This window comes from Marmota monax, unplaced genomic scaffold, assembly GCF_021218885.2.
Source record: "Marmota monax isolate L192 unplaced genomic scaffold, Marmota_monax_Labrador192_F-V1.1 WCK01_AAM20220418_F8-fsc00141, whole genome shotgun sequence".
Lineage (NCBI taxonomy): Eukaryota > Metazoa > Chordata > Mammalia > Rodentia > Sciuridae > Marmota > Marmota monax.
The window spans coordinates 1,496,340-1,511,047 of record NW_026692981.1 but is presented as its reverse complement, the minus strand read 5'-3'; the positions used below and the strand labels follow the sequence as shown (position 1 = coordinate 1,511,047).

General features: G+C 48.2%; 1 protein-coding gene across 4 annotated transcripts in view; it reads left to right on the top strand.

The window, feature by feature from the left end:
- Nucleotides 1-14,708, top strand: part of Carmil1 (capping protein regulator and myosin 1 linker 1) — a 237,699-nt gene that overhangs the window by 128,630 nt on the left and 94,361 nt on the right. For all 4 annotated transcript variants that reach the window (XM_058582007.1, XM_046452369.2, XM_046452370.2 and 1 more), the window contains 3 exons: nt 61-155; nt 6,942-7,028; nt 13,670-13,773. In XM_058582007.1, the coding sequence (XP_058437990.1) occupies nt 61-155; nt 6,942-7,028; nt 13,670-13,773 (286 nt within the window). The remainder of the gene's footprint in view (nt 1-60; nt 156-6,941; nt 7,029-13,669; nt 13,774-14,708) is intronic.

Below are 14,708 nucleotides of genomic sequence, written 5' to 3'. Positions count from 1 at the left end.
CAGTTTTACATCCTCTTTATTTACCCTGATATTTACTCTTACTGTTTTGTTTTCTTGCAGAGATTTTGCACAAAAACTGGCCAGTGCTCTAGCACATAACCCCAACTCAGGGCTCCACACGATCAACCTTGCTGGCAACCCCCTGGAGGACAGAGGTACCGCAGCAGTCAGGGTTCCCTGGACGCCGTGTCGTGGGGGAAGAGGGGCTTTATTCCCACAAAGACGGGCATCAGGCTAAGTTATAATTATGCTAGAAATGCTGTTGATGTGATTTTTGCTTCTAGTTATTACCTTTTGAGAGAATGCTCATGTTATGATTTCATTATCTGATCAACTTTTTTTTTGAAATGATACAAAAAGAAGGAGAATATTGTTGTTAAAATGGTTTATTAGTTATCTATTGCTGCATAACCAATCATCACACGTCGGGTGGCTTAAAACGAGGTGGAAATGTCATCTCAGTGTCTCTGGGCCCAGTGTCTCTGGGCCGGGCGGGATCTGGGTCTAGGGACTGCTCTGTGCCCGTCGTCTCGCCCAAGGCTGAATGTGTGTTGGCAGTGGGGGCTGTGGCTGCTGTGGCCAGGGTCGTCCCCGAGTTCATGGGTTGTGGCAGGGTTATTTCCTTGGTGTGCAGCACTGTTTTCTCGCTGCTGCTGATGGAGGCCACTTCCTGCCCCTGGAGACCATGCTCAGGGCCTTGCCCACAATGTGGCACTTCTCCCGTGGGGCACAGTTGGAGCACAGCTCTCTGGTCATCAGACCAGGCAGGCTGACCAGGGCAGTTTCCCTGGTGATGAATTCAGAATCAACCGATGGGTCATGGAGGTGGTGAAATCCCATTTTTGTGTGTGTGTGTGTGTGTGTGTGTGTGTGTGAAATCCCTTTTTTTTTTGCACCAGTCTCGTCCCATCGTAGGGGCGTTTCCAGTGTGGGAACCTTGGAGGCCACGTTAGGGTCCTGCCCACCACAAACACCACTTAATATTTAACTAAAGTGTCAGACTAAGGGGAGGGTGAAGGCTGGGGCTCACGTGGAGGAAGAAGGCTTCAGTAGATGAGGGTCGGTGGGGTCAGAAAGGGAAACCTGACACTCGGTTCTCAGAACGTTTTCTGCGCAGATGCTTTTTGGCTTTGTTGAGTAAGGGCCTTTCCTCTTCCCAGGTCACAGACTTGATGAAGATTAATTATTCCACTGGACGAAGGGACTGAGAGACAGTTCTGCTTTTCCTTCTTGGTGTGGTCATTGTTTTGCACTTAGTATGAGACCTGGTCCGTAGTCAGTTTATATTTTCTTTAAATTGAGTTTGATTTCACTGAGTTTTCATTCTTGTATGCAGTTTTAAATACCATGGTGAAGTTGATGGAGATTTCATTTCCTCTTTAGAATGAGAGGATGTCAAAGTAGCATTTCTGTGCTTTTTCCTGCCAGGGTCCCCCCCCCCCCCCCGAGTCCCGACTCTGTCTTTCCACCCTCCTGCGGCCCATTCACAGGTGTCATGGTGGAGTCTTGATGGGCGCTCTCCTTGGCCTCCGCTGGGTGCTGGCCCACTCCTTCGGGTGGTTCCTCTTCTGCGGCTTCAGTTTTTGACACCTGGAAAGCCATTTCCAAAGTCCAAAACCTCCCCCATGTCCACTTCTCTGCCCCTCCATGTCCACTGCTCTCCTGCTTCCCGCCTTCCTTCTCTCTGGAGGAGCCTAGGTAATAAAGAGCACTGTCCCCCTCCTCCCCCTCCTCCTCCCCCCCTCCTCCCCCTCCTCCCCCCTCCCCCTCCTCCTCCCCCTCCTCCTCCCCCTCCTCCCCCCTCCTCCTCCCTCCCCCCTCCTCCCCTCCCCCTCCTCCCTCCCCCTCCCCCTCCCCCCTCCTCCTCCCCCTCCTCATCTCCCTCCACCTCCTCCTCCCCTTCATCCCCTCCCCTCCCCTCCTCATCTCCCTCCACCTCCCCCTCCCCTTCCTCCCCTCCCCTCCCCCTCCCCCCCCTCCTCCTCTTCTTCTTCTAAAATAATTATCCTTTAATGAAATTATATGACTTTATTACTAATCTAAATTTCAAGTAATCCAAAATTTTTCTCAAGTGACTTCATAAGGTCAAGCAGAATGAAGAGTGGGCATCATGATGCATTATAGACACACGCTGATTATGATTCACAGACAATCATTACTTATGAACCTTTTTAGGAAACCTAAAAACAGCGTATTCTATATTCTTTTAGGAACCATAAAGGAGGTTTACTAAATTAAAGTGATGTATTCAAAATACAATCAGCAAGTGAAAGAAGTGTCTGTCTATGGTCGTGCGTCCTTGCAGTATACCTCCGCTGCCCTTGTTTTGTGGTCATTCTGTTTTAGACTGGTTTCCCCACATCATATTGCTAGAACTCTACAGGCAGAAACGTATTACATTTTTAATATTGAGGCTCCAAATTAACAAGGACCTATCTTAAACTATTTTCTACTGTGTGAGTCATAACGATTCCAAAATATACAAGTGTTAGAATTTTGTATGGTGTTACAGGCTTTTAGGTGCATAATTGACAAATGAGGTTAAATTTGCAATGTCAAATTTAATTTTCCAGTGTTTGTAAGTTAATAACATCAGATAACAAATTACCATGCTAAACATTTTATAATCACTTTTTTATTAGGCAAAAATGCTTCAAAGTAGATGGAGCTTTAATAGTTTCTTTTTGAAGAGGAAAATTAAAATTGGATCTTTTTTCTAATTTTGACACATATTTTAAAAATCACAAGAAAGGTAATTTCATCTAGTAAAACCTCTAAATAAGTTTTAATGGTAAATTCAGTGTTTCATTCACAGCTCCAAAGTCTACCTTTACTTTATTTTGGGCAAAAGTGTGCATTGAGCAGTTCTGGCCACAAGAAAGTATCCCCGGGCCTTTTCTTTGTAGGACAGTTTCCTTGGCCATCAGTTGCTCTGGGGGTCATTGCGTAAGGACTTCAGAGCACACAGGGAAGGTCATTTTATTTTCTTGATTTACATTTCCAAGGCTCACGTCTCTCCCTCTCTGAGCTCTGCTAACGGGGTCCTTGGTATAAGAACTGGCCACCTTTTTAGGGATTGTGCGATCCCCCACCTGTCTCTTTCACATCAGCCTTCCCTGGCCTGGTTGTTGTTGACATCGGCGTTTTTTGGTGGAGATCATTGGCTCTTTTTTTAATTCCTCAGAATGTAACTGTGCAGAGAAACTTTGACCAGGGCAGGAGCTCACTTGTCCAGGTGTGCATGGGTGGCTGCGTCTCCTCACAGAGCATTCTCTGGGGGGCCTGATGGTTCTTGATAGGTTAGCTGGACTCACCCAGCTAGTGTGTGTGCAGGGTGCTGGGCAAGGGCTCTCCGTGCCTGGTCTCCAGTGTGACTTCTGGGCCTTTTCTGCAGTTAACAGATGGATATTACAGGAATGGCGGACACCCCCAGGTCTCCCAGTCTGATTTCAATCCAGGTCTAACTGATTCAAGAGTATGTTTTCTCACACTCTGTAAAGTACTGACTGCAACCTTAAAAAGAGAATGTGGAAAATTGGTACCTGAAGTGTTCCTATAAGCAAAAATTTCATAAAGTAGAAATAAAAACATGCCACTCTTGAACATGAATAATGTTTGCTTTTCAATTAGTTATGCAGTGACTTGATTTATATAAGGGATTCTCTTCTGACAAAACTACATATTTTTACTCTAGTTTAAATCTGAAGGATGGAGAGAAAATGTCATCAATCAATTTAGTTCTCTCATTATTTTTGGTACTAGAGGTCGAACCCAGGGCTTTGTGCATGCAAAGTGCGTATTTTACCACTGAGCTAACCTCTGACCCTCTTATGATAGATATTATAAATGAGCAGTGCTGCCCTGAATTACGCATTCCCTTTCATTAGCATTGGAGAGGGGGGTTTCTTTAAAGAAGAAATACGTTTATGACTTATGCATGCCAGGAAATGAAAACCTTTCAAGAAAGACAGTCTCTTTTGGATTTTTGTAACACATAAGAACCTGGCACCACTTCATCTTACTATCACCAAGGCCTATGGTATATGTTTTGTAGAACAAGTCATGAAATAATTCACTATTTCTCTCTAGGATAGAGAACCACGTTTTTAATTAGATGTGCTCTTAATCAGCCATTGTGTATTTCCAATGACTTGTCTGGAATTTGAAAAATAGATACATTAGCTAGACTATCTGTGCCTTTTATTTCTGTCCTTTTAATTCTGTTTACTTTTAGATCTGCTTTTCAAAAAGCAGAACTGTCCAACCTGACTCTCACTTTTATCTGAGTTTAGGCGCTTCGCGGTGAGTCCTTTTTGGTTTCATGGCTTCCAGAGAACATTGTGGATCATCTGTCCTTTCTGGGCACCTCCCTTTTTATACAGGGGTTTAGGACTCTGGGATGAAAAGGTGGGCGGTGTCCCTGGCCGGGTAAAGCTCTGTCCTAGCCCTTCTTTGGCTTGAGCATTTACAGGATTGTGTGCTGCTATGAATGGTTGACACACAGAAGACTATTAAAAGTTCAAAATTGTTGTCTTCTCAAAAAAATGAAGTAAAATAAATCAATTGGAATATAATTTTTGAGTTTTAGTGGTAGATTTTAGCAGAAATAATTTCGGTCATATAAAAATATTTTTAGAATGATTGAAAGAAGAATGTGGCTTTAAGGATATTATTTTTTTTATTAACATCATTATAGCATATGCTTTGCTAAATAACAGAAAATATTTGATGAGTGGGCGGTGATAACTCCTATCAAAATTTAAAAGTGGAAATCCAATATTTTTCTATTTGAAGTACATGTGCATTCAGAAACGTCCATAAATCCCAAGTGTGTTACATGAGTTCCATCGCTATAACAAAAAATCCGAGATGGTTAACTCGTAAAGAGAACAGCTGGGTTCTGCTCACAGGTCTGGAGGTCCCAGTCTGTGCCTGAATGGCCCCTTGACTTTGGACCTGTGGTGAGGCGGCACGTCATGGTGAAGATCACGGCAGACAGCGCTGCTCACACCACGAGTCAGGGAGCACTGAGGAAGAGACTGGGTCCCCAGGTTCCCTCTGAGGGCACATCCCCACTGACCTGAAGACCTCCCATGAGGCCCCACCTCCTGAAGGTTCCACCACCTCCCGGTAAAGCGACTGCAGGGACCCAGCCCTCCAGGACCCAGACTGTGGGTCTTAGTGAAGTTCAGCACGGCACGCACTCCTGCAGAACCCCTGCCTGGGCTGGAGTGGAGCGTCCACAGCCCTCCGGGCTTGCAGTGCTTGGCCCCGTGTTGCCCATCCCTGCCCTCCGCAGCTGAGGAGAAGGTGCTGTTCTGCCCTGCGGTGACAGACCGGCTTTGCCAATTCCTGAACCAGGCAGCACGGGCGCGTATACGTCTGGCGTCTTGGCTTCTCTCTGTGGGCGCTTTGGTCGCTTACTGTTCCTGGGGCTGACAGTGAGCTCAGTGCCTTGGAGTTGGTTAGCAGCGAAGGGCCTGGTGCAGTCCCCACTGTGGCAAAGTGAATAAGAAGAAACAAACAGCATGGAGCGCTGTAGAGATGACCGGTTTCTTCCGTTTCTTAGTGGGGCGACTAGGGATTGAACCCAGAGGTGCTCCACCGCTGAGCTCCATCCCCAGTCCCCTTTAGGTTTTGAGACAGGACCTGGGCTCAGTTGCCCAGTGTGGCCTCGGTCTTCTGAGCAGCTGGGATTGCAGGAGTGTGCACCACCTGACTTCGACCTAGTCTTCTTAGCAATGCTTGATTACGTGCCTCCCCCCGCCAACCCCCCTGGCCCCCCGACCCTCTGGAGAGAGGCAGGAATTTCCGGAACATCCAACACTTCATGCTTAGTCAAGATGTACAACTTTTGCTATTTTCACGTGGTTATTTCTCGTAAAATCTGGTGAGATTTATAGAGAATTCGGGGTTGTGTAAGAGAGCAGCAAGCAGCAGTGGTTCCCATTGATGCCTGGAATCTCAGACTTAGTCTAGGGGAGCGTTTGCTTGTTATGGTTTTAGGAGCCTCCCTAGAACTGCCCCCGGGAGGTGACAGCCCACCTGCAAGTGGGGCTGCTTGAGGGACCGTAGGGAGGGCCCACAGTCACCTATTACTCATTTCCCCCAGAAAACGCTCTGCGTTCATTGCAGCCCTCGAGTGAGTGAGCTGGTGTCTGTCCTCCCACTCCAGCCATTAATTTTAAATACTATAAATTCATGTCATTCCAAGTTGAAAACCTGACTGTAAGAAGTTGAAACACAGCTGGGCGCAGTGGTGCATGCCTGTGATCCCAGTGACCTGGGAGGCTGAGGCCGAGGCAAGAGAATCACAAGTTCAAGTCCAGCCTCAGCAACTAAGTGAGCCCTCTCTCAAAAGGGGCTGGGGTTGGAGCTCAGCAGTAGAGCACCCCTGGGTTCAATCGCCAGTACCATGCAGGGGAAAATGGTTAAAATGTGCTTGTGCCCCGTCTGAGGTGGCTAACCATAAGCCAGTTAAGTTTAGGAATCCACGTGTTAAAAGTGAAGCTGTTATCTGAGTAATTAACATTATTCCATTCTTGACTATAATTAAGTAGCATGCAGCTCCTCGTCCAGAGGAGATCAGCTCATTAAGACAGAGGCTACATAGAAAAGGGGGAGCAATTATATGACCGTTTTCAGGAAGATTTGCATTTTAGATGGGACTATCAGAAGAGGGTCGAATTTGACCAGAGAAAAATGTTGGTAATGGTCAAGTTTCAGATACTGTCATGTGGACTGAACACTCTGCCCTTCGCCCACCCCACAGGTTGGGCAGAAGGAAAAGGGGCCCATGGTAAATGTTTGGAAAATAGCCTCCGGCTGCAGACAGGAAACATGATCACTTCACGGGAATCGCGTTTATTTTCATGTACTGCCAAATACAACTGAGAACTTGAAAAGTCTAATAATCTCTTTTTTTTTTCTTTCTTTCTCAGGTGTGTCCTCTTTAAGTATTCAATTTGCCAAACTCCCAAAGGGATTAAAGCATTTAAATTTATCTAAAACCTCACTATCACCTAAAGGTACAGTATATTTCATTTATTTAACACCGGGTCTCTCTTTGCCGCTGCCCCGATGAGTCGTTGAAACTCCTGTTTGTTGTGACCCTTCCCTGAGAGCGTGCATCACATACTCTGCCGTCCTAAGACAAATACAGTGTGGACTTGAAGCTCCAGGTCTCCAGTGTTCTTAGAGTGGAGAGTCTGTCTTTGAGTCAGCGCGTGCCCACCTGGCTGCCTCAGCCTCGATCCCTGCCCTCTCCCAGCACCTGGGGCCCTGCTGTATGTCCCCGTAGATGCGTGGGCTTTGCCATAGGGGGGCCGCCTCTGCCGGGCCTCTCCTCCTCGCTGCGCCTCCCCGGGTCTCCACTCCTCAAGTCTGGAAATGGCCTGATGTTCTCCCCAGATCCCTCCTGACTCACCTCCTCCCTGTAGTTTATCCAGGGCCCACCAAGGCCTGTGAACTCTCTTATTATTCGGCCACACTGTCACCTTGTGACGAGATCAGGGAGTCCCCTGCCTCCATCCTGCCTTCGTGTCTGCACACCCCTGGGCCCCGAGCAGCCTTCCTCTCGCCCCAGAATTCCTGGGGGCCCCTGTTTATTGTACAAAAGCTTCGCCCGAGACCTTCTCTGCTGAGACGCGTCTGCTATTCCCGAGGCCACCGCTGACTTGGCTGCTCTTTCTTTGGGGTAATGCTGGACCCCACATGTGACGCTCCGTACAAGCACTGCGTCTCTCCTGTTAGAGTGTGGCCCTCCTCACAGCGGTGCCCCTCTTTCCTCTGTGCCTTCAGCACCTGGTGCAGGACCTGGACCACTCAGGGGTGGTGGTGCAGGTTTCTTGAACGGAACAGCTTGGTGGTTCTTATGGAGACCGTCTTTGGAGGCATCGTAGGTAGCAGCGTCAGTCTTGTCAGGTTGCTTGAGACTCACTCCTGGCTTTTACACTTACATAAACATGTTCTCCTCATCTCTTCTTCCCCGGGACACTTACTGTGAACATGAGCTCCTCATCTCGTTCTTCCCTGGTTGCCTCATTTGTGGGACAGAAATAGAGGATCTGTCTCTCACAGGCAGAGGGTTACATTAAATAATATAAATATATTGTGGTTTCTGGAACTAAGGTCTTAATAGGTACTACTAGCAGCAGCTGCTGTTAACTCTCAGGACCACCACCATCACTATGAACGCCATCATCACTATTACTCTCACCATTACCAATACCCATGCCCTCACCACCACCATCACCACCACCACCATCACCATCACCATCACCATCACCACCACCACCACCACCATCACCACCACCACCACCACCATCACCACCACCACCATCACCATCACCATGACCATCACCACCACCACCACCACCATCACCATGACCATCACCACCATCACCATCACCACCACCACCACCACCACCATGACCATCACCACCACCACCACCATTACCACCACCACCATCATCACCATGACCATGACCATCACCACCACCACCACCACCACCACCACCATGACCATCACCACCACCACCACCATTACCACCACCACCATCATCACCATGACCATGACCATCACCACCACCACCACCACCATCACCACCACCACCATGACCATGACCATCGTTACACATCACCATTACCCCCACTGTCATCACTGTCATCACCACGACCACCACCATCACCCTCACCACCATCACCATTGCCCCCAAGCATCATCACTACCACCATCACCCTCACTTTTACCCTCACCATCGTCATCACCACCATCACCAACACCATTACTATCACTACCACCATCACCACCCACTGCATCACCGTCCATACCCTGTCATGCCATCATGGTTACAGCCATCAACATTTTATGCTGTCATGCTTTTGTGTACTTTTATTTCAGGCTGGGACAACCGTGGTGTCCCTATACACAGGTTATCGCTCACCCTATGAAATTCAGCTTCAACCTCACTGTCTCTTTGAAGCCTTCTTGGACGATGTCCACCACTTCACCATCACAACTAGACGCTCCTTCCTCTGTGACCGTAGTGAATCCCTCTGTCATCACATGTTTGCCTTCTGATTGCGTCCTAGCCTGGAAGTTTCTGCAGGGTAAAGGCTTTCTCCGCCCCATTCTTGTCTGTGTTCTGGTGGCTGCTGCACCTCAGGCAGTCCCCGAGCAGGCCTGGGGGCATGAGTGAGGCAAGGGGCACCTGGTGACCTTGTGTCTGATTGTATATTATTCTGAGCACGCACTTACACTCAGAGTGATTGGAAACTGGAGTCAGCTCCCTAAGTCGCATGATTTTGCATGTACACATGTTTAAGAGTAAGGCCTAAAAGTATACTGCCAAAGGGAGAGATTGTCACCAACAGTCAGTGCATTCTAAACTGGAGCTGGAAACCATCCCCATTTCCTGAAGCTAAATCTTAGCCCCTTTCTATTATTCCTGTTATACTTCAGAAAATTAATTTTACAAATGGTGACTTTTTCTTGGCGATCAGTGCATTGCATATTTATGGGAAAGACTTAGAAGACAATGAAAAGTATAAATAAGTAAAATGACTTTTAATGGCAGCACTGAGACATGACAAGATTGTCACTGCTGACAGTTTGTGCCCAGCCTTCCACAGTCCGGCAGTTTCCTTATGTACACACACGGGTGCAAACACATGTTCACAGCGTATTTGGGATTATATTTCACTAGTTCACAAACTTGTTTTCCTTCACAGTGTGTGGTGATTGATTGCTTATATAAGTAAATACAGAATCACTTTCAATGGGCGCATGTGTTCTAGGATGTGGAATCATGCTCCAGGATTTATTTTAAAAAATCTGTTGCTGTACATGTAAACTATTTTTAGTTCTTTATAATCCAGCTAACACTAACCAAAATTTGCTTGCTAATTTTGGCCATTTACTTAATATCTTTTTTAGGATGACATTTGCAAGTAGAATCACTAGGTCGAAAAGCGTGTGCATTGTTAAAAGCTTCTTTTCGTATTTATTGCCACCTTGTCCCCAGGTATTCTGTGCAGGTTTCTCTACATGCTCAACACCAGGTGTTACCCTCTGCATTCCTTCTCAAGCATGGACTGAAGGGCTCGGATGATTCAATTTTAGCTCCTCCAGGTTTTGCTCAGGCATTCCCCCGCCCCCTTGTCTTAGTCCTTTCTATTTCCTTTGGGGAGAAGGCTGCTCCACATTCTCAGTTCATTTTCTATTTTCAGTTTTCATCTCTTCTTTACATGGCTACTCTGCCTATCAAGAGGGTTAATCATTTATCCTGTGCTCTTTGATGGACAGAGGCCTTTTCCAAGTCTTCTTGAAAGGCCTTTTCAGTGACATTTCTGTATTTGTTCAATATCATAGAAGAAAGAGAGGGATGAGGGCGATCATTTGTTCTTCCCAGGGTGGGCCTCGGTTCCGAGGTCCCTCCGTGCCACCTCTCACAGTGGTAGGAGAAGGGAGGCTCTATGGGCCCCGCCAGGCCCCTTAGCATCTTTATGTTGAGGGCAGCCCCAAATTGCCTGTACCCTTCACAAGTTAGTCCTCCTAGTTATCTCTCTCCTGAAACAAAATATAGTGGAATGTGTTTTGAAAATTACTATTGTTTTATAGCATGAGACCCAAAGAATTTTATGTTTATCTGTTTTAAAACAAATATCTTGAAATGCTTTTGTTAACATTGATTTCTTAAAGGCTTATACGTAGATTCTGAAAGGTTCACAATTTCAGAATAGCTCAGATTAAATTGCAGTTTTAAGTTTCTGTTGAATTTGACTAACGTTTATATTTTAGTTCCTGGAAAACATTTATATTCAAGGCTCCATAATTTAAGACATTTTTTAGAAGTTTCCTCGTGACTCCCCAGTGCCTCCCAGTAGCCTTCTCTCCTCAGATGCTTGCTCTCTGGTGGTTCTCTGGGTCTGTAGAGGTGTCCTGCTGGTTGGCAGACCATGTCGAGGCAGGGCCATCTGGTCCCCCTTTTCCAGCTGTAAACATTCCAATAATAAACATGAAGGCTGGTGGGAGTCGCCAGGGGCCAGCATGGAGAGCAGCCGGCCGCTCTGTGTTGGGTGGGGTTTGTCAGAGCCCTGATTTCTCTTCCAGTCCTGCACTTTTATAATTCCCTGCTCTTGTGGGCGGACCAAGGCAGGCTCCTGTGGACGTGGGCTAGGGGCGCCGGGGAGGAAGTCTGCCTGCTGTTTCAGGAGCACGAAGCTGAGTGACCACATGATCCTCCCTGGAGTGTGCTCAGGCTTTGGCCACCGGCCAGGGCCCACGCTTGTCAGGGAGCCTTTTGCTGTCAGGACTAATTTGGCCTCCTCATTTTGGAGTGTATTTATTGGGTCTTAGAACACCCCACTAAGGATGAGATTCTTACATTGATTCTCTTGATGAGAGTCTGGTATTCTCCATGCGTTTTAGACTCAATGATTTCATTAAAGAAAAAGATTAATATTAAAATAGACAAACTAGTGGGAATCCACCAGCCAGGCCATCACAGGAGATACCTCCAGACATTGGCCTTTCCTGCAGGCCCTCGCAGCTTCCTTCCATCCCACAGCGGTTAGACCTCCCCCTGCATCAGCAAGCCCTGGTGCCGGCCTTGTTGGTAGCTGCTGCCTCGGTGCACCGTGAATACAACCGTCCCTCAGTTGCTGTAGGAATTGGCTCTAGGAAACCGTCCCTGTGCTGTGCATGCAGAATTCACAGATGCTTCCAGAGTCCTCCTGTAAAACATTCAGTGCTTGTGCACAACCGCTCACGCCTTCCCTACACTCCAGCCATCTCTAGGTCACGGGCAGCACCTAGCGCAGCGTGACCCCAGGTGGACAGTCACACACACTGTATCGTTGGGGGGACAGTGAGCAGGAAAGGTCCGGGCATGTTCCGTGCAGGTGCAGGTGTCCCTGCTGCTGTTTTCACTGTGCTTGCTGCGCCCGTGGGTGCTGAGTGTGGATCTGCAGGCTGCCAGGGTTCAAGTCTGTGTCAGCCCCAAGCTGGACTTCAGCTAGACGGTGCCATCCCTAGTGGCTTTCAGAAGATTTCTTGAAATGAGAAAATATTCCTTATGTAGCACTGACTTTCATCCTGGGGTCTAGGTAGTTTTTTTACATGAAGGTCTTTGCATTTTTCCAAGGCAAAGAATGGATCTCTCTCTCTCTCTCTCACACACACACACACACACACACACATATTTATTTCCCAATGCCCTGCACTTTATTAACACTTAGTAAATGCTGAGTTCGCAGCCAAGAAATCCTTTCTTGTGCTTCATTAAAATATTTGCCGTTGTCTCCTTAACTCGCCCAAATGTCCACCTGCTTTGAGAAATGGTTCCGTGGTCCATCCTGGGCTCCTGGTTCTTTGTATCTCTCTGAAGTTGGAGGGTGCAGAGGCCCCTCATCAGTACCACCCCCGAGTGTTCTGCACTTGTCTTAGGGAGGTGCTCAGCGGAGGCTGCTGTGCCCCCAGCTCTTTCCTTGGAGTTCCCACATCTCTACTGTGGACATGACTGGGAAGAATTTTGTGCACACACCTGCAACCCCAGCTACTCAGGAGGCTGAGGCAGGAAAATCACAAGTTCGAGGCCAGCCTGGGCAACTTAGCAAGACCCTGTCTCAAAATAAAAAAGACATTGAGGATGTGGTTCGGTGGTAGAGTGCTTGCCCTGCATGCATGAAGCTCTGGGTTTATTCCCCAGTACCAAGGGTCGAACCCAGGGGGGCTCTACCACTGAGCAACATCCTCAACCTTTTTTATTTTGAGACATAAGTTGCTCAGGGACTCCCTGAGTTGCTGAGGCTGGCCTCAAGCTTGCAATTCTCCTGCCTTGGACTCCCAAGTAGCTGGGGTTACAGGTGTGCACCACCACACCCAGCTAGAAATGCAGACTTTTGAGATAAACATGGAGATATCCCTGTCCTGTTGTCTTATGAATAATCATCAGAGTGGTGGGGAGTACATGACCTGACTCTCCTGGACTCCATTTGATAACTCTGCTATGAAGAAGGGAGACCTGATCAAAGCCCACACCCTGTTAGGTACTGACTAGGCCTGTGTTGGTACCTGTCACCAGGTGGAGGTGAGCCCAGGCCTGGCCTCCTGAGCAGTCCTGCCCTCCTCAGAGCCCCAGCCTTTGGAGGTGGGTTTGACGCTTCAGTTCAGCCGATGTCGCCTTGGGCCGTTCATGTTCTGTACACGCAGACTCACAGGGTGTTGATTTAACATTTTACCTTTGCATTGCTTCTTACATTGTGAAACAGTTTCAATCCATATTTTGCCATGAAGTAGGGCAATACCCCGTCGATTTCCTAGGGTTCGATAGCGCACGTTACCTGCAATAGCACGTGTATCATTTGAACGTCACTCACAATGCCAGGAGTCTCTTGGCAGGATTTGGGGAAAGGGGGAGATCACCAGTTAGAGGGCTCTAGCATTCGGAGACCTCAGGGTCGAATGCGGTCTGTGCTCAGTCGCGTGGGAAGGGGTGGGAGGGGTGGCAGGAGCAGGGCCGGTCCTTTGCCCTCTGATTCTGCGTGATGGTGAGCTGAGTCACCTTGCACCAAGGCTGCATGTGGGGGCTGCTCGGCTGGGGCTGGAGACTCGCTGACCCCGTTGGGTTTCCTGGTGGAGTCTGAGCGGCCTCTCTCTCCGCTGCAGGGGTGAACAGCCTTTCTCAGTCCCTCAGTGCCAACCCACTGACCGCCTCCACCCTCACCCACCTGGACCTCTCAGGGAACGCGCTCCGCGGAGATGACCTCTCGGTGAGTCTGTCCCACTTGGCCCCCAGAGACGCCAGTTCAGGTGTGACTTCTCCATCTCTCTGTCTCTGGACCCCTTAACATCGCGTGGCCACCGCCTTATGAGGTGCTCTAGTGAACTCCAGAGCCCTCCTTCGTCGAATGCAGCCTGTCCCCGGTGCTTTTTCCTTTATGGTGCTGACGTTTAACTTGCTTTTGGAAATGTGTTTCTGAAGGAGTTATTTCCTTTATTTAAAAACAGTGTTTCACCAGCTACACTTGTCTGGTCAGAAATATTGGTAATGTGATCTGAAATGTTTCATCATTAAAAGCATAGTGTTTGGAAAATGGGTGGGTTTTTAATAATGGTTTGCAATTAAAAGGGGTTTGTAAGATAATCCCCAACCCATCCCCAAATAAAAGTAACCTGAAGCCACTCTTCAGCTTTGTTTATGAACCCCAAAGACCCCCCAGTTATAACATGGTGCTCAAGTACCTGCCTCTGAAATTCAGGTAACTGATTGTGTCCCTGACACAGAGGACTAGGTAGGTCTCATTGCCATATGGGTGCATGGTCCCTTCTGTCACCAGCACTGAGTCAGAAGCAGTGCTCCTTCAACAACAGGCCGCAGCCAGTGGGCATCTTGAAGGGCTTTGGTCTGTTCTGCTGCTTGGCAGGCATGAGAAACCCCGAGGAATCTGTTCTCCTTGTTTGCTGTTACTTTACTGGTGAGGCGGGGAACACCAATGAAGCCTCTTTGTGGTTTTCCTTCCATCCTTCTCACTCCACATCATTTAAAACACCCGCTTCCTGGGGCGCCGGGCTCCTCAGTCACTTCCCTATTCCATTGTCACCTTTACTGGCGGTTCCTGCACTTGCTCCCTTCCAGGGTGAAGTGGGGAGGCCGGTGTGAGGCCCCCGTGGCCGAGCTGAGGGACACAGGGAAGGAGGAGAGACT